At 38.2% G+C, this 27,191-nt stretch overlaps 2 protein-coding genes across 2 annotated transcripts; one reads left to right on the top strand and one right to left on the bottom strand.

Annotated features, from left to right (window-relative positions):
* The first annotated feature begins 4,308 nt into the window (after positions 1 to 4,308).
* LOC139719102 (uncharacterized) lies at positions 4,309 to 10,666 on the top strand. The gene is made up of 7 exons (XM_071630535.1): positions 4,309 to 4,440; positions 5,158 to 5,287; positions 5,684 to 5,905; positions 6,444 to 6,586; positions 7,337 to 7,382; positions 9,413 to 9,564; positions 10,558 to 10,666. The coding sequence occupies exons 1-7, from the start codon at positions 4,421 to 4,423 to the stop codon at positions 10,664 to 10,666; spliced, it is 822 nt and encodes a 273-aa protein (XP_071486636.1). The 5' UTR covers positions 4,309 to 4,420.
* Positions 10,667 to 17,624: 6,958 nt separating this feature from the next.
* Positions 17,625 to 26,890, bottom strand: LOC139719115 (peroxisome assembly protein 10-B-like). The gene is made up of 7 exons (XM_071630546.1): positions 26,686 to 26,890; positions 22,018 to 22,098; positions 21,465 to 21,541; positions 19,888 to 20,139; positions 19,272 to 19,435; positions 18,496 to 18,631; positions 17,625 to 17,699 (listed from the first exon to the last, which is right to left on the bottom strand). The coding sequence occupies exons 1-7, from the start codon at positions 26,801 to 26,803 to the stop codon at positions 17,625 to 17,627; spliced, it is 903 nt and encodes a 300-aa protein (XP_071486647.1). The 5' UTR covers positions 26,804 to 26,890.
* Positions 26,891 to 27,191: the final 301 nt, after the last annotated feature.

The following is a 27,191-nucleotide window of genomic DNA, read 5'->3' as shown; positions in this document are numbered from 1 at the left end:
ATTCTTTCAATTGTATTTGTTAAAATTACTGTATTATTTAGAAATGGCTCTTAATGATGATAAAGTTATAAGAAAATGTATAATGTATAGTCCAATGTTAAGTGTATGTAAACTTTATTTTTAAGCCAATAGGAAATCAAATAGTCTTAATTACAGTGTTAATTTTTTTGTAAAATAATGTTGGCATTCAGTGATTTGAATTTAAAAGCTTGAGCTCGAGTTGTAGCTATCACTTTGAACCATTTGTTGCAGCTTGTCATGTCATTGTAACGCAGACCTCGGCCGTAATCTGGCAGAACTGCGTATCTCCTTTAACACATTACGCCAGAAATCGGGTTTAAAGATTCAATGTTACACCTTTCTAAACTGAGATACGATGAGTTGCATTTTTCCTCTTTTCTCGGTCATAATTGGTCTAAAGAATTTATTTCCAGCAAAAAAATGACAATTTGACCTTTTTAAGTAGTAAAAATTACCAATTTAAAAAACTTACGCAGTTCTGCCAGATTAATCGTCGCCAAATTTTTGCGATCGTAATCTGGCAGAACTGCGTATCTCTGGTCACGTGCCCGGGTTGATCAGCCAGAACTGCGTAAGTTTTCGGCCATGCGGGGGGTTTTTCAGGCAGAACTGCGTATCTCTAGGAGTTACGCAGTTCTGCCTGATAAGCACGTGTTTCATCAGGCAGAACTACGTATCTCTTTTCGTGGTCAACCACGTGCTTATCAGCCAGAACTGCGTATCTCCTAGAGATACGCAGTTGCTGATAAACACGTGGTTTATCAACCAGAACTACGTATCTCGGTCTATTTTCTGCGGGTTGTCTATCGTATTTTACCATCCATCCTCTCACTATTCAGCGGATGCAGTGTCAAAACAATGAATATTTTAGATCGAGTACAATTTTGTTGAAATATTTGTATTGTATAAAGTCATCATTATTGATTCACATTTAATTTCATTTTATCCATTCATTTGTACGTGGAAAATAACTTGCTTTCCCCAAATGTTGTCAGTCTGTGTTCATGTTTCAGTATTATTTAGCGGCACAAGAAGTACTGCTACATCAAAAGCCTGGCTGCTGCTTGGGTTATTGTCGATCTCATGAAGCATTGCATTTGGATTAAGAATAATATTAGACTAGGTTCTAGATGTTAAGCTATATTGTTCATCAAGACTACAGGTACTACACTGTAGACCGTCTAGACCGTAGTCTATTCAGGCCTAACGATACACTAGACATCTAGAGACTAGTAGAGCGGTACGTAGGAATCTGCATACGATAGGCCTACTGATCTCATTATCCTAGTATTCCTACTCTATGCCCAAAGTAAGAGTAAGCCTAGACCCTTTTGGCTGAAGGCCTAAACTCTATTTAAATTAAAGAATACTAGGAGCTAGGCCTGACTAAAAGTTTATTTACAGCTTTATTAGAAAATAAAAAAAATAGACCCTAGTTCTCGTTTGTGTCGACTCCTACTGTAGGCCTTATTGTCACTACAGTACTAACGTTAGGGTAGTAGTGTTCTAACCGTTACTATCTACGCAGGCCTATTAAAAACGTACGAGAACTCTCGAACTCTGTCTACTCGATTGTCTAGGTCTATGTAACATCCAGACGTCTATTTTGGGGCGTCATTATAACAGACTAGTACAGTAGATCAATAAAAATGAGTTTCTAGATTTTCTAGTCTAGACTCTAGATCTAGACTCTATATCCAGGTAGGGGCTAAATCTACAGCTAGACTGTTTATTGGGGATCTAGGCCTAGAAGGTACTAATGTTATAGTAGATCTAAGAACAACGTAAAGCTTAACCTGCCTATCTATAATGACTAACGGTAAGACTATAAAGTCTATAGCCTATAATGTCTAGTAGTACTAGTAGTAATGTATAGAACACGGATCTAAATCTAAGTTTCAGATCTATTTCTACGGCTAAATGTTTATAATTTAGCGTTTAACCTGTAGATTCTAGATTCTTCATATTACAGATTTCAAGAATGTCTGGCCGAATCAAATCTAGAAAAATAGAAAACTGAGTAATGACAGAATAACCGGCGATTCAGCCTAAGTTAAGTAACGGTAGGCCCCAGTAGTCTAGTAGGCCCCTACTGCATAACTCTACTGAGAGTACCGGTACGGTACCCGTATTAAAAAGTAAACTGTAAAAGTGTTAGTATTGGTCAATTTCTGACGTCTGTAGGATTGGATCGAAAATGCCATCGTTATGGACGGTATCCCAGATATTCATTAAACTTCTCGAGATCAATCCCATAGATCCAAGCCCACTAACCGCTTATTACAATAAAAAACAAAATAAGAAGCTATGGTCAATGGATTACAGATATTGTTGTTCGCGTGACCTACGCTACCGCACAGTACATTGATTTCACGTACACTAACAATGGACAAGTGCTGCAGCAGTACTAAGTAGGCCTAAAGTTGACTGGAGCGTGATGTCAGACAAGATGCAAACTATAACGTTTGTTAGATCTAGAAATGCTCTAGGCTTAAAAAGCATTAGATTGTAGCAAAACTTAATAGTAAGGCATACCGTATATTGACCTGTTTTGAAGCCTGGCAGTCTATGAAGGGAAAGAAAGTGGCAATTTCCCCCAAGAGTAACGAGGGTTATTGCTTTAGCGCGACTTTCGTCGTGTACAATACACGTAGCCGTACGACGTGTCTAGCTAGCTAGCTAGGCACTGCTAGCCTGAACGCGCAGCGCGTTCGTCACTACCAAGGTCGCGCACGCGCGTGTTAAGATATACCATGTCCGTGCGGGATGCAGGAACACCTTGGTCCAAGCGTTGTCGTAAGTCGACTTACGCAGTTCTGCCTGATTAACATCGGAAAATTCATTTCGAATCTCGACTTACGCAGTTCTGCCAGATTAATCGCCCTCTCTCCTCAGGAATTTTGCCAAAATTACTTTCTAAAAATAACTTTCTGTACCGATTCACAACTTATTTTTTGGCCCACTTGAAAGAGCATGAGAAAAAACACACAAAACACTCAAAACCTGAAAATCGACCAAAATCGACTTAGGGAGTTCTGCCAGATTACGGCCGCTGTTTGAAACGCTGTCGACGGATTACGGATTAAGCAGTGAGGTTGCCGTAGAATATTCTTTTAGAGCCTGCAGTGGTTACCGTTCTTTTACAAAAAGGCACGAGAATTTAAACAGTGGCGGATCCAGAGAGGACCGCAACCGGCGCACGCCCCCCCCCCCCTTTATTTTTTGTTGAAACAAAAGAAATAAAAAGAAAAAAATGGGGGGGGGGGGTGCGTGCGCCCCCACCTTTAATTCTGTAAACGCGCCCCCTCTTTACGGAATTCCTGGATCCACCCCTGTTAAAAGACATTTAATTCGTGTCTCCGTAAGTTATTCAACTTGCAGTAGAATATTGTCGAAAAATAATCTAATAAGATGACAACAATCATTAGTAATTTCCTGTTAAGTGACTTTCTGTCGGAGCCTAGAGGTGGCGAACATTATGATAAATTATCGAAGCCTCGGTTTTTTACCAAAATGTCGGAGAAGCAGCTCGTATTTTCTCAGTAACTTTATGTTGTTGTTGTTTCCACAACGGATTGTGGAATTTTGTCCTATTAAATATTTGTTGATTCTGTGAAAATAGATGCCGAAAGTGATAGTTAGTTAAACAATGAAACTGAAGAAAAGTAGGACGGTCCGTTCAAAAGTTATAAGAATGATAAAGTTCTGGTGAAATTCATAGGAAGGCTAGATACAGACAACTGGAACAATAGAAAGAAAGTAGGGTGGCTTATACCGAAATTCCACATACTCAACTTGTGTAATCATCTATGAAGCGCTTTTAACTTCGAGGGTTGCCGTTGATATAACAATGAATATCACGTCATTTTTTTAAATAGAAAATACATTTTCTGGATATCTCCTGTGCATTCTAGCTTCATTTTGTCTTATCCAAAGATATTGCTTACTAAAATCTCTTCCCATCACCGGTTATAACTGACATGGTGCATCGATCAAAAAAGGAGCAAAGATAGAAAAAGAAACATAACTTTTAAGCAACTTCCCTTAATATCCTTCAACTTCACAGAGCTTTTACTTTTATTGTACTCACTGAATTCACAGAATATTTTTTCACACTTGTAAAAACCAGGCTGAGCTCTCACAGCCGACTATGCGAGCGGCAGAGCTGCACCCCGGATCTGAAGCCATAGCAATTGTGACGTCATAGAAACGCTGTTCTGTGGTGCACCTGTTACACAGTCGTGGTTCCGAGATATCCGTACTGCAATTCACGTAAAGTGAAGTGTCCACAGCGCGACCGACCCGGACTCTGTAGATCTAGTGCGTGTACTGCTGGCGTGTACACGACAGCATCGCTTTCCTGAAATCTCGGCGTCATGATCGTGCAATCCCGACAAATATGGTCGAAATGATAACAGAGTGAGTATTGATTGCATGTGTTTTAGTATTTGGTCACACTTCCAGGACTACCTTCTGCTCCTAAGCTCCTTGATTACCCACTTAAATTGTGCAAGGCAACACAGGACGTCGCGAATAATTGTATACCGCATCGCATAGACTAATATGTACTTGTATTTAATTGTATGTGCATTGTCAGTGAACACCTGTATGTAGAACTTAGAAGGTCCAGTGGCAAAGGAGGCAGATTAAGAAGAACTTGTGGGGAACTTTGTCTTCAATTTGATAGCATTGTGCAGGCAAATCAGTTACAATATTTATTTGAAAGAGGTTTCATTGTTATCATATAGCATGGGTGCATCCTAAGATGTGTAATGTGATCGAACACAGAAAAATCATATATTTATCTTCATTCACTTCCTTTAACTATTTAACATCGATATTTTCATACACAGGGCAAAGTTAAGCATAAGAGCTGATGTTCATTGCCAATGAAACAGTTTACCCCTACCAAGCAGAAAACTGTTGAAGATGAGATATCCATGTAACCCAATTAAAAGTATACCAAAAACCTGGTCATATATCTTCAAAGTCTGTGGACGATTGAGAAACTTGCTAGAAATCCTTCACATGCGTGATATTTATCTTCATACAATGTACTTGGTCATCATCTCTGTATTAATTGATATTGTCTAAATCCTCATCATCTGTGAAAATCTTCTTTTTTCTTTTGTTCAGACCACCTGCCTACCCTGGAGGAAACACCCAAAAACCTGGTGACAGTAACTGGAACACAATTCCCATCATCACTGTCAATGGGCCGAGAGATTCCGAAGAGTCAAAAGACAAGCTTGTGAAATTGCCAAAGGTGAGTGCATGAATGGGGAAAAAGAGACAGTTCAGTACACCCATAGGTACAAGTTTGCATCATCATTCCTATTACTTATTCCTCTGCATATAAACCAAACCAACGACAATGTACTACCCTGTTGGTGACGATAGTTTCAATGCTAATGATGAAACTTGTAATCATGATTGCTGTGAAAGAGATCATTTTCACAGCTTGGGATCCAGAAGGTCTTCACCATAACATAGTGATTCTGAGAGCTGATATACAATGTAATTCATACATTTAAAACACTAACGTGTTTTACCAATTATATTATCTGGTAAGATTCAAGTTCACTCTCTTGTGCATATGGAATGCCAAGTGCATCTAGTCCGAGTTATAATTTCTCTGAAATGGTTTACTGTTCATGTACAGCTGCCCTCCGAGCGTTTCCGCTACACACTATTTCATGAGCTGAAGCAGAATGAGCTGAGAGGTAGCGAGCTACACTGCCCTCGTGTGAGGAAGGGGCCGGAGATCAAGGAGAAGGTCTTCACCAAGGTAACGGATGACCAGGGGAAGACCATCCACCATGGCAAGATGGGGCTGCAGAGAAAGGACCATCAGAAGAAGATGGAGGACTGGGAGAATTGTGGGGTAGGTTGAGAGAAGATATGGAGTGCCTTGGTTTCATTATGTTTTTTTTTTCATACGTATTATTGTGCTTTGGGTTTTTGTTCTTTTTGTTCTACATTGGCTTCCATTTTGGCGTATTGTCATCTGTCAATTGCATGGATAAAGACTTTACTTTCCGTACCACAATACCCGACATCACTCCTAAATCTTAATGACATCTCAGTCACAGCTATGTTCAAATAAAAGCAACTAATTTGACACAAGAAATGGAAAATAAATCATGGATTAGGTAGAAGTGCATATAACTTTACAACATCAGACTTGCTTGGAAATAAGTCATCTTTTGGAGAAAGAAAACAACCCTGCATAAGTCTCATAAATAATGTAATACATGTAGTATTGATAATAATAACAATGATGATGATGGTAATGATGATGATGATAATAATAATTATAAACTTCAGTCATGTAGAGTGATACAAGTCTGGTAAAGGGTGATTATACTGTCAGTAGAGGGTGCACTGATAAAAGACATAATTTTGAACTTCTGGACAAACAGCATGCCAACCTGTCGTTCCAAGACATGCACCATGACTACCAGAAGGAGAGCCTACACCGCATCCTGAAACGTCTCATTCGAGCGGAGACTGTCCAGGCCCGGGATAACAACATTACGGATCTCTCAGATGTCTCCCTTAACTGGTAAATTATGTGGCAGCTCTCCCTCTGAAACTGAATCTATGAGCAAAAATTTTGGCAGGCAAACTGGAGCACATAATTTTCATGTGCACAGCTTTCCACCCCAACAGACAGACAGACAGACAGACAGACAGACAGACAGACAGACAGACAGACAGACACACACACACACACACACACACAAACACATCTTTCAAATTTGCAATATGTGTCACAGTTTGTCCTTTGTTTTGGGAGATTGCTTTGATAGGCAGAGTTGACTCTTGAACCACAGTACAGCTTCCGTTCAAGAGTTATGACATATTCAATGTTTATTTTGTCATTGATGTGTGTGCTAATTGTGTTGGCACATGAATTAGCAATACTAGGAGTGATAACAGTAGTACTGATAGTAGTAGGGCAGATCTACATTAAAGGAAATAAGAAAGAAAGTACCATTCAGTCCAAACTACAGTTGTTGTAAGTGTTACATGGCAGTTCAGCTTGTGCAAGGACTTTTTGTCAATTCTCAAAAAGATACCATATCATAGATCTAAAAATTTACTTTACAGCAACACTGACATAAGCATTACCACAATCATGATTATTATATCTTCTCTCCTGAGAAATCAGTTATCAATGAATGAGTGTAAACTGAATTCTCATCCCCTTGATATCTATCGTATGATATACAATAATGTTACTTTTGCACATTTGATGTATGAATTGCGTGACTGATAAATAAATTTTTTTCCTTCTGTTCTGTCTTTGTAGTTGCAAGCAGTTAAATCTGAGTAAGAACTACATCACATCTTTCAAGGTAAGTTGCTGTTTGAGCAAACATACATCAAGAAGAGAATGATATGCAAAAAATATGAACACGATTCTCCTTCATTGTAGAAAAGAGAAATAATTATTGGTTGTGGGCCAAATTAGAGTAATAATTATTGGTTGTGGACCAAATTAGAGTAACAATTATTGGTTGTGGGCCAAATTTCTGATTGGTTGATAACTTGCTTGTGCATGTGTATTGTGCAAGTGTACATGCAAGTATGCATATATATATATTTTTGTGTGTGTGTAAAAGTATGTTGCTTTGAAATGCTGCCTCTGACAAAATGACAAGGAATACTGTCACCAGCAAGAGCATGTGATGGAATGAAAATATCGATTTGATGCATTCTGGATATATTTTTATGCCTCCGCCACGAAGTGGTGCTGGAGGCATTATGTTTTCGGGTTGTCCGTCCGTCCGTCCGTCCGTCCGTCCTTCCGTCCGTCCGTCCGTCCGTCCGTCTTTCCGTCCGTCCGTAATGAATTTTGTGGACAAGGTAACTATCAAAAGCTGTTGAGGTATCCTAATGAAACTTGGCATGTATGTGTATTAGGGGGTGAAGTTGTGCCTATCAACTTTTGGGTGCACGTGCTCAAGGTCAAAGGTCAAAAGGTCAAGGTCAAATACATAAAATTTCACTATTTCCACCATATCTATGCAATGCCTGAAGATATTTTCTTGAAACTTAGTGCATACATGTATTACCCAATTTAGATTCTCTGGTGAAAGTTTGGGTCATGAGGTCAAAGGTCAAAGGTCAAAAGGTCGAGTAAAAGTATTAAAACTTTTTTTTTTTCTGTAAATTGGAAAATTGTTCAAGGTATCTTCATGTAACATAGTATATACATGTACTGACTGGCAGTGATTATCTAGAGAATGTAGGGTTCATGGGGTCAAAGGTCAGGGGTCAAAGGTCAAGTGCAACACTTCAAAATTTTACTATTTCCCTCATGTTCATGCAATGCCAGCAGGATTATTATTTTTTTTTTTACACTTGGTGTATGCATGTGTAACCTAATAGAAATTCTCTGGAGAGTTTTTTTTTTCTTTTTTTTTGCCTCAAAGGTCAAAAGGTCAAAGATCAAGTGAAAGTGCTGAACTAACTTTTTCCTCCATATCTCGGAAGTGGCTCAATTTATCGTGGAACTTACTGCATATTTATGCATGTTCTACCTGAAAGTGATTATCTTATGAATTTTAGGGTCAAAGGCCAGATGAACATGGTAACAATTTACTATTCAGTACAGAAATTGCACTTTTTTTCCATACCGGTACCATGAAAATTACTCAATGCATAAATGTATGAATGGGTCAAAGTCAAGTTAAAGTCCTTAAATCCCCAAATACATGCTCTCCTATTCATCCAATTAAACCAAGGTCAAGGAAGGAGAACATTCAACACATTTGTGACAAACTTGTCATTTCAGTATTTTGCCAGTTTTGTGAAAATGTAATCACACATTGTCCACATGTACTATCTAGACCTATTAGGAGAATCATGCATTATGGCGGAGGCATACCAGTCGCCATAGCGACATTTCTAGTTGAGGTAATGCGATGCTTTGTCGCACCAGTAGACATAGACAGACATATAGGTGTGATAAAATCAACTCTCAGACATAAAATATTGACATGTGCTGTATTTGATTTGGTGATGCACACTTTCTGCAGTAATCAGTAGAAGATGAGTGGTTATGTGCATGTAGGCTCTCACAATCATTAACATTCCTGATTGTGGATTTTTTTTTCTGTGAATTCATGTGTGGTTTTGTTTATTTTCACACTCAAAGAAAACCATCCACAAAACAACCAGTGGCAGATCCGGAGGGGGGGGGGGGGGGGTGCCCCCTTTATTTGATTGTTCAAACAAAAGAAATAAAAAGAAAAAATGGAGGGGCGCACCCTTTAATTTTGTAAAGGTGCCTCCCCCCTTCCCCCCCCCCCCCCCCCCCCCTTTATGGAATTCCTGAATCGGCCTCTGACAACAACAATTCTTTCTTTGAAATGATTTTCAGAAATTGCCCAAGAGTCCAGTGCTGGAGGTGCTAAATCTCAGTGACAACTCCATCAACTCATTTGAAGGTCTCACAGCCTTGAGAAAGACTAGACTTCAGTGCCTCGACCTGAGGAGAAATCCAATCTGTTTCCTAGAGAACTACAGACAAAGGTATGATGATGTAATTATTCTTTTTTTCCCTCATCCTTCAAGCCAAACATAGTTTTCAGAAATGAAAATGAGACTAAGATGACAAAGGGTGCATTCCATTTGAAACTATATGACAAGAGGTTTTAAGCTAAAACAGTCAAGTCACTGACAAACTTGTTTGTGAGCAAATCTTGAACATACACATCCTATTTTTCGATAAAGTTTTCAGAAATGAAAAATGAGACTAAGATGACAAAGGGTGCATTCCATCTGAAATTATATAACAAAAGTTTCTAAACTGAAAGAGTCAAATCACTGATAAACTGAAGTGCGTGAGTAAGCCTTAAACATACACATCCTATTTTTCTATATAAGGGTACCTTTTAGGACTTGCGTTTTCAGGAAGCTTTGGGGTTTGTTTGATTTCATGGGGAAACATGATAAAACCTATGTTTGGATGTCCATAATATCTGATCATTGCTCAGAATTATATTTTGCAGGCAGTGTATATTTCTGAGAATGGGTTTACATTTCATGTGCCATACTTAGGCTATGAATTTTACTGGTTTTTGTGGAGACATGGACCCCATTCCATAAAAGATGTTAAAAAAGCACGTTGCCAGCCCGGCAAAAGGGCCCTAAAGGCTTGTGCGCTCAAAAAATCACAAAAATGATGATTACGACATATATAAAAGAGCTTTTAAAACTCTGTGGAATAATGTCAAAAGCTAAAATCCAATTTTGGGAAAAATTTTATGCTAGGGCTGCTCTGCTGGGCTACAAGACAACCAGCATTTCTTGTCAGAATAGCAACTTCCAGTGGCAACAGCCAATCAGGAAGCAGGGTTCTTTGCCATTGCAGCAAGAGTTGGCTATCATGTCAACGTTTTTGTGAAATGGGATCTAGGATGTGTATTGACAGATCATCAATGTGCAGATTAGGTAGTCATGTATCTGTTTCAATTCATACAATGTTTTATATAATTATGTATATTTCTGCCTTCTTTTGCCCAGAATATTTCAAGCCCTACCAAACCTGACAGTGCTGGATGATGTGCGCAGATTACCATCCGACTCAGCTGACGGCCTCCCACCAGCAGAGGGCTCTTGCATCATTCTTTAGTTTAAAGGAGAATTGAACCTAAATATGTATATGTGTGGATTGAGTGAATGCAACAAGTAGAACATATTAGTGAAGTTTGAGAATAAGCAGACAATCCGTCCAAGAGGTATGAATTTTTCAATTGTAGGTGCCATCATCGCTGAATGAGAAGACTACGCCAGTTTGTGATATCACTACGTCGTAATGATATTGTATAATGAAATAAAGATAATTCAACATGCTTTCACTTTTCCACATGTTAATGAAAGAACACTTGACTTAGCTCTGTCAAAAAGCAGGGAGAAATAATATTCTTCTCAAAATACATATATGTCAGTAACAAATCAAGGAAATGTGTACCTTTCATTGAAAGATTACATTTTGTGGAATTGTCTTCATATTTCCTTAATTGTTGTCCTGTGGTGATGTCACAAACTGTTGGAGGCTTCTCATCCAGCAGTGGCGACACCAATACAGATTTTCCAATTTTCCTCAAACTTCAACAATGATGTGTTGTACAAATATAGTTGCATTCATTCAAATCCACTTGTACACTGTAAATATTCTGGTTTCTTTCCCCTCAAAAGTTTTAGTCATTCTGTGTTGTCAACAGACATTGAGGAGTACATGTATCACATTAGAAGGTATTGATGCATTAATCTCACCTTTTTTGGGAAAGACAAAATAAAAGCCCCAGGGCCAGCGGAACCAGGGGCCAGGGGGTCTCGGCCCCCTGCACTTTGTTTGCACCCTTACATAGGAATATATAGGGTGTCACCAGTTTAGGCCCCCCACTTTTTTTTTTACCCTGGAAGTGGGCAGTAGAAAAGAATAGAATAAAACCTTTGAGCGCAGTAAAGCCGTTGTTTTTGTGCCGAGGACCTTTTTGTTTTTTGGCTTGTGGCTTGTTAGCTCATAAAACCCAGAAGTGGGTGTCCCCCCCCCCCCCCCGGCCACTTTTGAAAACGTGGCACCGGCCGCAAGTCCAACTAATAAAATGCTAGTTTCAAAAGTTTGGTATGCATTGGTTGAGATGATGTTCATAGCTCAGACGATAAGACCAAGTGCTGGTTAAATTGGTTATATGGCAACAATTTGTCTACAATAAAAGTCCTAATGTCTACAACGTACATATAGGCCTACAGTTTCTTTCACATATGGACTGTCTTTGAGCGTGTTTCTACTGAGAGCACCTCACATCCCTGGCATCGCCACGAATTTTGTCCAACGCAGCACCTCGTATTTTACAACCACTCGAGCTGTTTCTACTGAGCGATAAAATACGAGGTGATGCAAAGGTGACGTGCAAATGCGGCGATTCCGGAAGTCAGGTATTTTTAAGTCACAGATTTGGGTCACGCGCGCATTGCCTGTTAACCCTGCCTGCTTTGATTAGCCATTTCTCTTCGTCTTCCATCCAATATACCCCGAACTAACATACTGGTATCCTGCCACTGACTGATGAGAAATCTTTGGAGATCGAGGGTCCAGTTGAGATTTTCTCAAGGCTGCGACATACTAATGTGGTACTCTCGCGATTCGAGACAATATAAAATGAAATAACGCGGTGTAAAATCAAGTAAGTGATGAGGGCTTAGTAATGCAATAAGTTAGGCGAACAATAGACGATGAATGCCACAATTCTCATGTAACGTAACGTATAGGGCCTATAACACATACACAAACGAGTTGGTACAAACAAAGCATGATGCGAACACGGTCGCTGTGTGTACACACGTATTTTGTACACATGTGTCGAAGGAGTGTGTGCGATGAACCGATTGAAAAGCGCGGGGAGAAATTCTAGACGTCCGATACGCCACGAATTTCGCTACCCAGTGTGTTTCTACTGAGAATCGTCCTTCGCGTCACCACGCATCGACCACCTCAATAGATGGACGACGGAGCACCTCGCATCAGCCGGCATCGGCCACTACCCGATCTGTTTCTACTGAGGAAAAATTCGAGGTGTCACCACGCATCGGCCGGTATCGGCCGGCATCGGCCGGTATCACCACACATCGGCTGGCATCACCTCGAATTTTCGTCGCTCAGTAGAAACACGCTCTTTGTGTACAAGTAAGGACACTTGTATCCCATGCAACAAAGAAACCCTGTTTTCAATGAGATTGATTGGACAGTTTTTTTTTTTTTCCCTCAAGTGTGGTAAAAGATAACCCATGATGACCTGTAATAACGTTTCTTTTGTTTTGTTGAGTACAGAAATTGATATATGGGGTAATAAAACAATTAATACCTGTCTGTATGTTAGATTTGCATTTTCATTCCATTCCATTGGACAGCATGATAAACTTCAGAAGCTGGAAATGTCATGAAAGTGCCAAGCTGAAACAAAAGATCTGGTGATTGCGATATATAAATGAATACCGCACACTTAAATTCAAACAGTATTTAAAAATGTTAGGGAGAGCTCATTTCATGAATGCAGTCGACGCATCAGAGATAGAGCAGTTACATGGCCGACGCAGCTCATGAAACCCGGAAGTGGGCCCCCACATTTTTGAAAACACTGCGCCGGCCCTGAATTATACCCAAAGATGATCTTTGGCAAAGGAATTTGTGAATTGAAATGTGCATTTGACAATGTTTTGTGTGATATCAGCACTAGTTATCCAAGTGTCTTGTTTGTAAATGTTGAGATCTGACAGCTTACTCCATATTTACCCCAACACACACACACACACACACACACACACACACACACACACACACACACACACACACATATACACAAAATTGTTATAGAAGCAAGTTGTTTGTAGTACCTTCCCTTGTACATGTATCAGTGTTACATCTCATTCAGAGTTTTATCAATTGTGTGTGTTTCTGTGTCGATGTGCTTGAAAGAACATAAGTGAGAATCTTTAGTGTAAATCATGATTAACCTGTACATTGTTCCTGACTTCGTTATATGTGATGAGCAAAATCATGACATTGATTTTGATGATTATATGTCATATTTTCAGTCTTTCATTCAAGAGGCCTTGACTGTGTACAAAGTGTATGTAGCTGCAGAAAGATAACTTGAAATAATGCAGCATACAAATACACAACAAATTTTTGCACTTTGTACACAGTAGTTGATGTTGTATATGTGTATAAATAATAACATCAATGTATATTTGTAATTTTCTACCTCTCATTTATGAAATGATTCTACAATTATGTATGAATGTAAATATATCTTGATTACTATCGCTTTAATATTTGTAAATAAAACTCAGTTTTCGGAAAGAAACACAGCATTAGTTTGGTCACATGTCCATTGTACACATTGTACTGTTTGATTTCCTAGAAGCAAAATAAATATTAAATTCTATGTGTAGCACTCCTTGACATTCTGAGGGTTATTTTGTTTTTGCATCACTAATGGAGTTTAAATTGCCCAGATTTTCATTTGTATGGTGTGTTTTTGAGGAGCAAGGAATGCAACGTAATTCCAGCAAAATTGGCATCAGATGAACTCGGCCCAAGCAATTGAGCCATCCCTGAAGAAGCTACATGTACACCATACACAAGTGATATTTAAGAAGACTGTCAACACTTTCATTCAAACTTTGTTGGATGAACAACAACCAGAACAATTTTGGGAAGCTGAGGGTTTATGTACCATATTGCAAAGGAAAATATCATGTAAATCAGAAATAAGATACAGTACATATAACACTATGACCACCATCTCTGTCTTAGGAGATCATTGGTCAGTGCACTCCCGTTATAACAAACCCAAACGCAGTTATAACAAAATTCTTGTGACAATGAAGTAAACATTCAGGTCCAAAAATTATCATCTCTACAATAACAATTACCTTTCCACACTTTACTGTTTGGTTATAACGAAATGTTGATATAGTGAGAGAAACCTGCCGGTCCTGATGACTTTATTATAATGGGAGTGCACTGTAGTATGAAAGGTGTATAAGAGATTCTCATAAATGCATATAGGCCTACTGAAACTGCCACAAATTTTGCAACAATGAAAGAATGATGTGTTATGAAGTTAATAAATAAGTATTTGAAAAAAAAAAAACACACAAAACATTAAATTACATGTACTACAATGTATATGTACCTGGGTTGAAGCTAGCCTTTTTCTTCTTAAGATCATTTGCTTGCATTGAAAATTTCTCACTAAACACCATCATACTCTGTATTCAAAGTCTAAACAAATGAAACTTACAAACAGCATATCTTTTTGTTAAAGAGAAGAGGAATGATTAATCTCACATTTTATTGCAGAAAGTTTAAATAATTTTTTTCATCAAAATCTCAATTTTCGAAAAAATATTTCAATACACATAGATCAATGTACATTAGATGCTTCACATCAATAATGAAATCACACTATTGCCCGGGGTTTATGACATACTAGTGCATTGTACAAATCACTACAAAAGCATATTATGTGCATATATTTTTTTCATAATTTATTACAAAATATACACACAAACAAATAATTTTGATACATAAGTTTGTTCAGTATATCACAGTTTACAGTTATCTTCATATATACAATGTATCTAGTTGATAATTGTACCTGTAACAATGTGAGCCCCTAAAAAAGTGATGGAGCCAGATGCCTATACTGTATACAGTAAATCTGAATGAAAACCCAGCCAGCCCCATGACCCCACACACATAGTCACAATCATCACGAAGATGACATCACCACAAACCTAAAGTGGCAGCAAAAGACATGGACATACTTGGATTTTAGAATTAGAAATGATGTCCGTCAGAAAAAAAAAATAACAAAAATGTTATCCCGCTTTGATGTGTACTGATTTCCTTTCTTTATTCCCCTTTTTTTATTTTCAAATTAAACTTACCCAAAATGATAGCCATGTGTGGTATCCTACGTAGTATAGACTTTCATTATACAGAACACAAAAATAACAAACTTTCATAATGACAAGATTTAGTACTTTCTTTTAAACAAAAGTTCACAGGATTCGTTTTTGTTTGCTTCTTTTTTTTTCTTTTTTTTTTGCATAAGTAGGGAACACAATCTCTGGCAATTATTGATAAGCTGTAGGCAACCACCTGAACTGTTTGGGTGGTAGTGATACACCTTACTTTATGTAGTTTTCACTATTGCCGTACTTAATCACTTTGAGCTGGCATTCTACAGACTTTAGAATGTCCTCTTACTTGAATAACCATCAGTTTTGAAAGTAGCATGAAGAAACACCCCCTACAATAATATAATCCACCTTCTCAAGGTACTGTCAAACCTATCTATAAGGGCCACCTAAGTGAGTAAAAAACTAGAAATGTCGCTATGGCGACTGGTATGCCTCCGCCATAATCCATGATTCTCCTAATAGGTCTAGATAGTACATGTGGACAATGTGTGACTACATTTTCACAAAATTGGTAAAATATTAAAATGACAAGTTCGTCACAAATGTGTAGAATATTCACCTTCCTTGACCTACATGTAGGTTTAATTGGATGAATAGGAGAGCATGTATTTGGGATTTAAGGACTTTAACTGGACTTTGACCCATTCATACATTTATGCATTGAGTAATTTTTGAGGTATGGAGAAAAAGTGCAATTTCTGTTACCATTTTCATCTGGCCTTTAACCCTAAAATTCATAAGATAATCACTGTCAGGCAGAACATGCAGTGTATATGTAGTACTTTTCAAGATAACTTGAGCCACTTTAGAGATATGGAGAAAAAATTAGTTCAGCACTTTCACTTGATCTTTGACCTTTTGACCTTTGAGGCAAAAACAAAAGGAAAAAAAAACTTTCCAGAGAATCTCTATTAGGTTATACATGTATGCATACACTAAGTGTAACAAAAAATGTATCCTCCTGGCATTGCATAAACATGAGGGAAATAGTAAAATTTTGAAGTGTTGCCCTTGACCTTTGACCCCTGACCTTTGAGCCCATGAACCCTAAATTCTCTAGATAATCACTGCCAGTCAGTACATTTATATATACTATGTTCCATGAAGATACCATGAACAATTTCCATGGTACAGAGAAAAAAGGTGAAGTTTTAATATTTTTACTTGACCTTTTGACCTTTGACCTTTGACCTCATGACCCAAACTTTCACCAGAGAATCTTAATTGGGTAAGACATGTATACATTAAGTTTCAAGAAAATATCTTTAGGCATTGCATAGATATGGTGGAAATAGTGAAATTGTATGTATTTGACCTTGACCTTTTGACCTTTGACCTTGAGCATGTGCACCCAAAAGTTGATAGGCACAACTTCACCCCCTAATACACATACATGCCAAGTTTCATTAGGATACCTCAACAGCTTTTGATAGTTACCTTGTCCACAAAATTCATTACGGACGGAAGGACGGACGGACGGAAGGACAACCCGAAAACATAATGCCTCCGGCACCACTTCGTGGCGGAGGCATAAAAAAGTGGTCATTATTGGCAGGTGGCTGCTGTGGCTGCTGTGGCTGGGGTCTATAAAATCCCCCCCCCCCCCCCCCCCCAAGATGTGGCTTGTCCTGGGGGGGGGGATTTTCATTTCAATTATTAGTGGATGCATATGGCAGGTGGCCACTATAGACAGGTGGCTGCTGAGGAAGGTTTGACTGCAATTTGGCTGAGGCAAGAACAAGTGATGACTATCTGAAAGGATATATTAGTCTCCTTCCAGACTGAGCTGTATGAAAGTGACAAATGGAGAAGGAAAAAACACCCAAAACAAATCCCAAACAAAACCAAATTTAAATCCAAACCAAACATGTGGAATCAGGCTTGACAGGCACAGGAAGATGGGAACCTATACACAAAAAAAAAGGTTTAATCAAAGCAGAGTGGGCAGATGGCAAGATTTTGTGGGTTCATCACCAAACTATCGGCCTCGGCAGTGATATGAGATGATTGGCGTGGAGCGATTGAATGAAATTGTGAGTGTGCGCAACTGGGTTTCACCGGCAACGCTGTCAACTTCTGCCATAGTTCCACTGTCAACTTCTGTCGTAGTTCTGAAGGCGGACGAGCCTGGACGGCTGGAAACAGTCACGGCAGATTGGACACTCGGGCTGTGGAGAGTAAGAGAAGGGAGGGAAATGCGGGCAATTAATCATGAACATTGCATGACATGATGAGAACAAAAATATTGTGCAGTCAACTTTAGGATCGTAAATAAATGCCGAATAATAGGCTACGTCAATGAAAGTAAAAGTCCAAATGCACATTTGCAGCCTTACAATGTACATGTTATTTCTCTAAATATGCAGAAGTTGACTAGTGCATATTGAAAGTCAGTGTGTTTTTCTCATTTCCATCAAGATCTATTTTACGTGGAGATGACTGTATTCTCAGCACACTGCAAGCTTTCAGTGGTTTGTGCTCCAGAAAACTTTCTTTATCATTCATAGAGTATGGAATAACTACAGATAGTTTTAGTAAGAAATTGTTTATTGTCATTTCTTCAAATCAACAGATAGATTAAGCTTAACAAGAAATATCATTTTACATGTATACACTGAATTTTTTTGTATGAATTGATGAATAGAAAATTAATTAAAAACTTAAAAAAACTAAACATCTACAGTCATAAAAAAGAAAAAAAAAAGAAAAAAATGAAAAGAACTGATATGGCAAAAAAATCCTTTGAATAATCTCAAATACATCAGAATATGAAGATGTGTGACTCAAATAGTAATGGCTCATGAAAATAAAGTGTACCTGCTTCTTTAAGCAAACTTTGAAAATAAATGGTTATATAAGAAAAAGAAAAACCATAATAGACGGAATGTGGTAAATATTATCACAGCCAAAACCAGTGCAAATTTTACTTTCTCTGTACTGATGGAGGCCCATGGAAATAGATACCTTTGTTCTACACCACTCCATAATACACTTCCAACAATAGAGGTGTCCACATGGGGTGCAAGTGGAATTTTGTCTTCTTTCCAGGCAGAGCGAACAGCGCCATCGTGGGTCCACTGGGTGCGAGTCTGCCATGGTCCTGTAAGAAACAGCGAAGAAAAAGTTGGCAGAGGTAAAATCTAACATATCATTTTGACAGCAATATGAGGTAGAGAGGATAGGTTCACAGAAGATATTTCTGACAGCAGTTATAATACATTGAACAGCATTGAATTTAAACACCTGTTCTATGTGGATTCAAGAAGACTAATATTAATTATTTGTATGTATTCAGAGTTTGTTTGAAGTATTGTTAAAAATTACATTATTCTTTTTCAGACTTTTTCACAAATGTTTGGGGGAAACACAACAATGAAACATGTATAATGGAAAGCTGTGTCATAAAGACAAATCACAGACTCGATTCTGCAGATTTATACATATTTCATATTTGTGGAAAAATGAGCAAAGAAAGTGGGATTAACAAAAATGTTGCGCAACAGACCACTATAGATCTGCATTATTGTTTGTTGGTTTTTCAATTTCTTTGTACATGGTTGGTCTTCTGATATAGAATATGGGATTATAAGAAAAGAAAGAAGAAAAAACTATACCAACAAAACAAAACAAGACAAAACAAAAATAGGAGATTCCCTTTAGTCATGTTGTTACAAAAATTAGTCTGGGGGCTTTCATACTGAAAGATACTACAAACATCTAAATAATCTACAAACACCAACCTCTCCTTCTCCTTCACAGCTAATGAATGCTGGCCACTCAAGACATGTCTGAGCTGCAGGGCATGCCACAACAAACTGACCCCCAGCTGGATGGCAGACAACCAGCCAAGGAGGTGGAAGCTTTTCTGGAGGCCCCTGGATACTGCCTGTCTCCGCACTTGTATCTGCATTGTTGTATGGTCATGATTGACAAGGTTTCAAACAACACAAGAATATTTAAATTTATGAAATTCTTGCATCAATTTTTCCCCTTTTTTATTGCAACTGATTGACAAATTGCCCTATATCGACATACGATGTAGGGCAATTTGTCATTCAGTTGCAATAAAACACACACACGCACACACACACACACACACAGAAGAATAGTACAGACTTGCACAGACACAATGCTGGAACTAGTGGAAAAACATAATAATATGCAAAATTTTCAGTGCATTTTTCTTTTGTTCTTTGTTCTTTTTGTACGGGGGGGGGGGGGGGGGGGGGGTGTCTTTTTCCTTCCATATCAATGTTTATATATCAATGATTATTTGTATCTTGCATGATCCCAAATTATTATTTCTTGCATTATAAATGTATAATCTGCTTGTAATCTGCTTGTAATCTAACTTACATAGTGGATGCCAGAGAACCGCTTAGCCAGGTGATAAAAGATGCCTCGCAGATAAAACACAGCAATGTGAATGCGATTGACAAAGGTCAGTGCACTTCGTAGGGTGGGAAGCCAGTGGTGAAGCCGGTCGCTAGCTCTCCGTGAGAGGCCGGGGAGGCGGCGACCAGACTCGAGCTGGAGGGCAACCCTGCTCAGGGTGACATCCAAGAGATAAGGTGCTCCTACATGGAGAGCTACCAGGAGCAGACGCCTCTGAAAAAAACAACAACAACAAAACAAAACAAAAAATGAAACCTAACCCTGTGAATGTAAAGTCCAATTCATACTGATCCCCATTATATCCAATTACAATGTATATAGCAACTCGTCCCTCCCCCCCCCCAAAAAAAAAACACTACATACAAATGAATCAAGAATATACATGAAGATTACACATCAATAAGCTGCTGAAGTAATGCCCATCCCAATCCTTACCAAATTTTAAAGTTTGACCTGTTGCTTCAATCAGTACTATGTTGTAAAGGCAGGTTAGACTGACATAGTCAGGTCTGACAATAATAGGGACCATTAAATCAGAAGTTAGCGTGTTGGGAGTGGCATCATAAGTGTCTGTGTTGATCATTGACAAGATAAATCCAACACCAGGGACTTTGTGTAGAATGGGAAAAGCTTGGAGAAACCCCCATGTTGAATATGCAAATTGCATGACACAGATTATATCTTTCCACAAATCTATGAAACAGAATTATTATTTGGTTTTTTTTTTCTCTTTCCGATGTTGTCACACCCCCCTGTCTTTATTTTATTTCTTTTATCAATATCTTTATCATTATTGTTATTATAATCATCATTACTATGTGTGTATATATACTTTGATTATTATGTTTAATTACTTTCATTTTGTTAGCCTCCTCCTGGTACACCTTTCAGGGCTCACTGTTTGCTCAGCCCCTCCCCCCCCCCCCCCCTTACTGTTGCCTTTTCACTCTTTCCCTTTCTTTATCCCTCTGGTGTTCCTTATCTTCTTTGATGTTGCCTCCCTTTTCATCCTTTTCCTTCAATGGTTGCCCAATGATCCTCAGGATCACCACTGACCCTCCTCTGCCTTTTGTCTGTCCACCCTCCTGCTCTAATCCCCCTCCCTTTACCTGCTGGGCTCCTTGCCCATGACCTCCCACCCTCTCCTTTGTTGTCTTTGTTCTGTGTACCCAGCCTGTCCCTGACTGTTCTTGTTGTGTAAGTCCTTATGTGATTGCTTTCCCTGCTTGTTTGTCATTTTGCCTCTGATGAAGATTCTGCTAGGATCGAAAGCTCAGGCCCCTTTTGACTCCATTGGCTCGCCTTTATTGGATAAGCAATTTTCAGCAGCCTTTTTTGTTACACTTGTTATTTGCTTCCTACAAAGCTGCAATTTAGTGTGAATTATGATTGCAAAACAAACATGGAATACTGAAAGCCTGATTAGTGATAAGAACGACAAAGTAGGAATTAAAGGGAAATGAGGAAATATTTTCTTTTTTAAATCAAAAGTGTTCCTATCACTAAAAAAAAAAAGTTTGTGTTTCCTCTCCTCTCACCAGATTAGATGGTACTGCCCTCTTTGTCTCATTGACCTGTAGAATGTTGACATACTCTTCTCCTAGTGTCTGGAATCCTGAAAAATGAGAACACGTTTAATAGCATTTGCAACGTAGATTTATGATAATTTATGCTGAATACAATATCACTCAATACTAGTATTGGTGTACAAAACTATTTTTTTGTTTCTTTGTAAACATTTCAACTAAGTAAAGGTCCTACAACTGTATATATGTGATTTTCAGGGCATATCTGACATAAAATGAAGTTAACAAGCTAGAATCTTTCATTACATTCTTTAATATCCACACAATGCTTCCCTGCTGGCTGAATATATTGTTATTGACTGACTTGGTTGAAAATGTTTTGCCTTATTTCCATCAATACATTCCACTTACTAGGAAGTATTCACAGACGATGAAACAACAGTATGAAAGTGATTATGGAACTGATATTCAAGAATGAAATTACTTATTCGCATTATGTTTGTGAAATCTCACTAACCACTCCCTCCCCCTTCTCCCCAAATATGTGCACTATAAGACTACTTACCAGCAATTGTTGTCAAGCCAAAGTACAGAGCATCAGAAATCAGGTCCAGTTCCTTTCTCCATCTTGCCCAAAATCTTGGCCCTGTGGATTAGGAAATCAGGTCATGGCAAACAATACAAAAAGGCCATCAATGATAAGTAATCTATTAAACTAAAACACAGCAAAATTGAGGTTTGGGATTAGTAGCACATGACATCTGTGGTGTAGCACAAACCTAAGCAAGCTAAGATTAAGAAAGAAAACATATTATGCAAAATTTCCTTTTGTTGTATAGGCAAGCATGGTATTACCGAACACCAGGTATTACCGGACACACACATTTTTGCGTAATAATGACATTCTGTAAGCGTGAGACTTCATAGATTAACCTTTCGAACAGATTTTTGTGTGGACTAAAATCGCAAAATATGCAACATAAAGATGTAAAAACGCGAAGAAATTCACATTTTACCTCAAATTTATAGTTGAGTGACCCGCACCTCATCATAGTTAATATTTATGCATGTTTGAATCACATTTCACGTCTGAAATTTTATGAAATCCCACTCACATACAGGCAAAATGCTGAAGATTCAAATATAACCAAAAGTTCACTGATCGATATCGGAAATTTGTAGCTAATCGTCCTCAAACGCAAATGATGCAGAATAGTTGTGTGCCAAGGGCCCCGCAACTCGTAATCCGCGCGTGCAGCTCCCATATAGACAAAGCAAAAAAACTAGAAGTAAAGAGTCTCAAAAGTTGTCGATTTCTCACAAGGTTTTATTGCGTGAACTTTTTGAAATGTTAAAGACAGACATTTTACTGTAAAATACGACATTTGAGCTTCATTTGCCGATTTTTTCTTTGTCATCCGCTCGGTGAGAATGTGTACGGTGATTTGTGGGATTAATTGTGATCCTGGTGCAAGGACTAGGTGCAAAAGACTCCGGTTATTCGATTACGAAAATCACATCCGGTAATACAATCAGCCATTCCATGTAACTAGACACCAGGACCTTAAAATTTCAAGTTCAAGCAATTAAGAAAGAGTATTCATATTTGGGTAGGTATATGATCAAAGGGTGTAAATCTAAATTTTTACTGCTTTTCACTTCCTAACAGCCGAGTTACACCTCCCAGAACAAAGATCACATTTACTACAAAAATGATGCCTCTTTGGTACTTTTTTGTATTTCACTATTTAAGGCATGTTCTATTATCTATAGATTCATACTTTTTTCACGTAAGGTCTTATTTTATACCTATTTTACCATATCAAGTTGTTTTTTTCATTTATATGTAATGAGTTTGGCAATATTTTCGATTGAAAACACCCTCGAAATGTGTCACGCGAGTCACAAAAATAAGTCTAAATTTTAGATCGCTTAAAAAGTAGTAGACTATATGAATTAAAGCTGATAAATAATGAGGATCTAAGAGTCCTCAGTCATACCAGAAAATAAGGTTTCCATTTGTAAACCCCTTCATTGTAAAAAAACACCAGAACATTTGTGTCACGCGAGTCACGCAAGGATTTCTTAGGGTTGTCACGCGAGTCACAGTTTACAAGTTTGAGAAAATTAAAGACCAGAATGATTGAGATTTTTAAAAATAAATTCTGCCTTGAAACTAAATCATGTAATATGTTTGATTTTCCCAGTAAAAGTAAATTTTTTATGTTAATTGGCAAATAAGTAGTGTTATAATAAGTAATGAATAGCTAACTGGATTGTCAGCTTCCGTCTGGTTGGTCAGTAGAAAAACTGGTAGGAGGTGGGTGGCCTCCTCATCAACAAAAAAGTTAAATGCATCAGGAACTCTTCATGAAAATTACATCTACTTGTACTGTATGTCAGCTCCACTTCTGTGAAGTTCTTAAAACATTGCTTCATAAAGTGGCAACAATCAGCAAGTTACATTGTATAAAAATGACAAGAAAATTGCTTCAAATCTTCCCTCAGATTTTGCTGTACTCCAAATTGGCTTCACTGAGAATCATTCATGCTCCAGTTAAGATAAAGTTCAATCTGCCATTTGGAATCAGGTGCATATAGCTCTCTACATATACATACCAATGTACATCAATCATGTGACCCCAGGAGAAAATTATTACAAGTCATTATCAATGATGAAGCCTACGTTAACAGACCATGGCAAAAATATGTTGTACACTGTAGATTTTTTGGATAAACTTCTTTAAGTGGTCAGCAGTGAAGTGCACTGGTCAAAATATGGTTATATGGTCCTGCAAGCCAATTCAAAATAGATTTCTTGTCAGTGCCCTATGCTGAATGGAGAAACACAACATTGACCAACAATGTAGTGTGGAATTTCAGCACTACAAGTCAAGGGAAAGATCCAGTTGAGTGGAGCAAGCCTGAAGCAACAAGGCTGCGGCTATGTGAAAAATGAAATCTTGTGCTCTACCTCCACTGCTGAGGAATTTTGTCTTGCTGTAATTCTTTAAACTCTTCTGACAACTTTCATCACAATCAAAGGGAAGTTGAAGATTGTTCTGAGGGTTTGTACCTCCCTGTTATCTTTGGAATATAGCTGCACCACATAACTTAATCATCCCTTCGATATATCACCTTAAAGTGAATATCTTGTCGCAAAAAGGTTCACTTCTCAGAGAAGCAGTGGTGATCTATCCAATAATGGCCGTAATGATGGTGGAAACGAGGATAATATTGGGCCTGCAAATGCAGGCCCAAAAGGCAATTGGCTGATGGTGGCAGCTGCCTTCAGCAGAAAGCATCCCGCTGCATCTCTGGCACAAGCCTCCTGTGTGGTCAGAAGTGACAATTACTTTAAGTCACCTAGAGAAAAGGGGAATATATTCTACTGGCTGGATAAAAGAGCCATGGCAGCCTGAATCACACATCTAATGCAAATTACAGCAGCCATATCTTGTCAACAATAGAAGACTTTAAATGAATGAAAAGATTGGGTCTAAAAAATAAAAATAGAATGGCCCCAACAAACTAGGCATGAAAACTGTCTCCACGAAGCAGTGATAAACTTTCTCAAACTACAGAAGAGACACTTTGGCAAAGAAAACTTAATATACACTGTAGTATATACTGTATCATGTAGTTTGCTATGTTTAAATAAGCAAAACATGGTGACCATTCTTCACATCAGACTCAGTAATGGTAGATAAAGAAAAAGAGTATCAGTATGTATGAGCATTATATATTATTATAAGAAGTGAGGATTCTTTGTGCATCAAAATAACTTTAAAGTTTCAAAAAGAGCTTTAATGGATTCATATAAATCCATAAACAAATATGCAAGTTAACCTAAAGAAAGTTTGAATTTGATTCATTTTGAATAGAAGACTAGTTTATACAATTATAGTAAATAAGAGAGAAAAAGAAAATTCATTGAAAAAGAATGATTTCCCGGAACTCTTGATTTGACAAGGGAAAAAAAGAGGTTCAAGTTTAGTTTTTTGCTGGATGTTTTATGCGTTAAATAAGCTATGAGCTCCCATGATCCCATCAGAGATTGGAGTTAGATGATTTCTTTGTTTTAAAGATATGTGTGATGAAACTAACCATAAATAACATATTAGGTTAAACATTTGGCTCATTTTACTCCATAAAACTATTATATTAGGCTCAACTTTTGGTCCTGAATGATACTCGTCACGCGAGTCACACTCATGTGTCACGCGAGTCACATTTTTTATATGCCAATTGAGTTAAAAGGAAAAGTCAAGGCCTGATAAAATTTTGATTATTTATCGCTTAATGTCTCAATATTGAATGCAGAAAATTCTGTGTACATAGGACAAGCACTTTCTTACGAAAATTCATTTACGTACAGTAAGGTCAGAAATCTTCAATAGTGTTGCGTCACACGAGTCACAACAAAAAAAGTGAAGTATCTCTTACTAGAATGACTTCACATCAAAAATTTCTATGAACCAATGTGAAGGGTCCATACCTTGATTGAAATATATAAACTAAACAGGTCTGCAAAATAAATTTTTCAAGTATTCAACCATAACAAGTCAAAATTTTGTATAAATGTCACGCGAGTCACAATGGAATGGCTGCAATGAGATTTTGCACCACGCAAAAAACAATTATTTTTAGAGAGGTATGTTTGAAGCATATTTTCTAAAAACTGGAATGAACAATCAATATAAGTTGGCTGGCTGCATTCGTAATTTCCAGGAGTATGTAAATAAACTGTGGTATTATTTTTAGCCGAAATTTCATCCTCTGAGTGCGGAATTCGAAGCCAGGAAAAAAAGCGTGCGGTAATTGGATCTACCACCCTACTAGAAATTTGTAGGATACAATCATAATCATGCATGCTCACACATTACCAATCACAAAAGCTGAGCCTGATGTGATGATAATATGTATAATCCTATTCCTAGATTTCATGACAAAAAAAAAAGGAATAAGAATTAAGAGAACATACTGTATGGGATGTGCAGTAGAAATTTGTATCTGCCAAGCACTGGAATAGAAATAGTGACAGGACATGGTTACTCAATAATATTTACTGAGCTAGAGAATCATCTCGTATACTGAGTCTAACGCTAGGTCTAGACCTATTTAATTCCAGGTTCACACTGCACTGACATAAAAAGAGCTTATTTCCATTCTTGAGTCTTGACCCTTAAAAAATTTCCCTGAAATCTTGGCTCACAGTCGAAGAATAATTTACCCATGAATGTCTGAATGGCATCATGCACTTGACCTCTCAGCTGTGCTTGGTAAGTCTCGTCCTTCTGATTGCTGCGTATAATTTCAGCCTGCCCCGCCGACTGGAAGGTGGTGGTCATCGCTGCGGAAGCTCCCCCAGGGCAGGCTTAGGGACGAATTGGCCGATGTGAGTGGTAGTGGGCGGGTAGACCTAGTTGTTGGCAAGATCAAGTCTAGATCTACACGCTTCTTGTGAAGATAACTTTGAGGGAGAGGTAATTCAGCACAACCAGCCCACTTCAGATTATGCTGCTGTCAAAATGAGATGGTGCAGATTGTGGATATCTATATTGACAGCGGATGATCAGGCTGATTTCGAGGCGAAGAAGTTTAAACAGTCCGGTTCGCGCCGCATCACCTCTAACGCCTAATGCCCATGGTACGGTACCCTGACTCGTATCATCACCTCGCAACCCGCCCGCCTCACCCATCCGCTCCGCTATAGCCCCGTTCTCTGCTCGCTCGCGC

The sequence above is a fragment of the Diadema antillarum genome, unplaced genomic scaffold (assembly GCF_040938485.1).
Source record: "Diadema antillarum isolate AM-2024a unplaced genomic scaffold, OU_Dant_1.0 scf00000104, whole genome shotgun sequence".
In the NCBI taxonomy this organism is placed as follows: Eukaryota; Metazoa; Echinodermata; class Echinoidea; order Diadematoida; family Diadematidae; genus Diadema; species Diadema antillarum.
The sequence above is the reverse complement of the archived record's forward strand: the minus strand, read 5'-3'. Positions and strand labels throughout refer to the sequence as shown.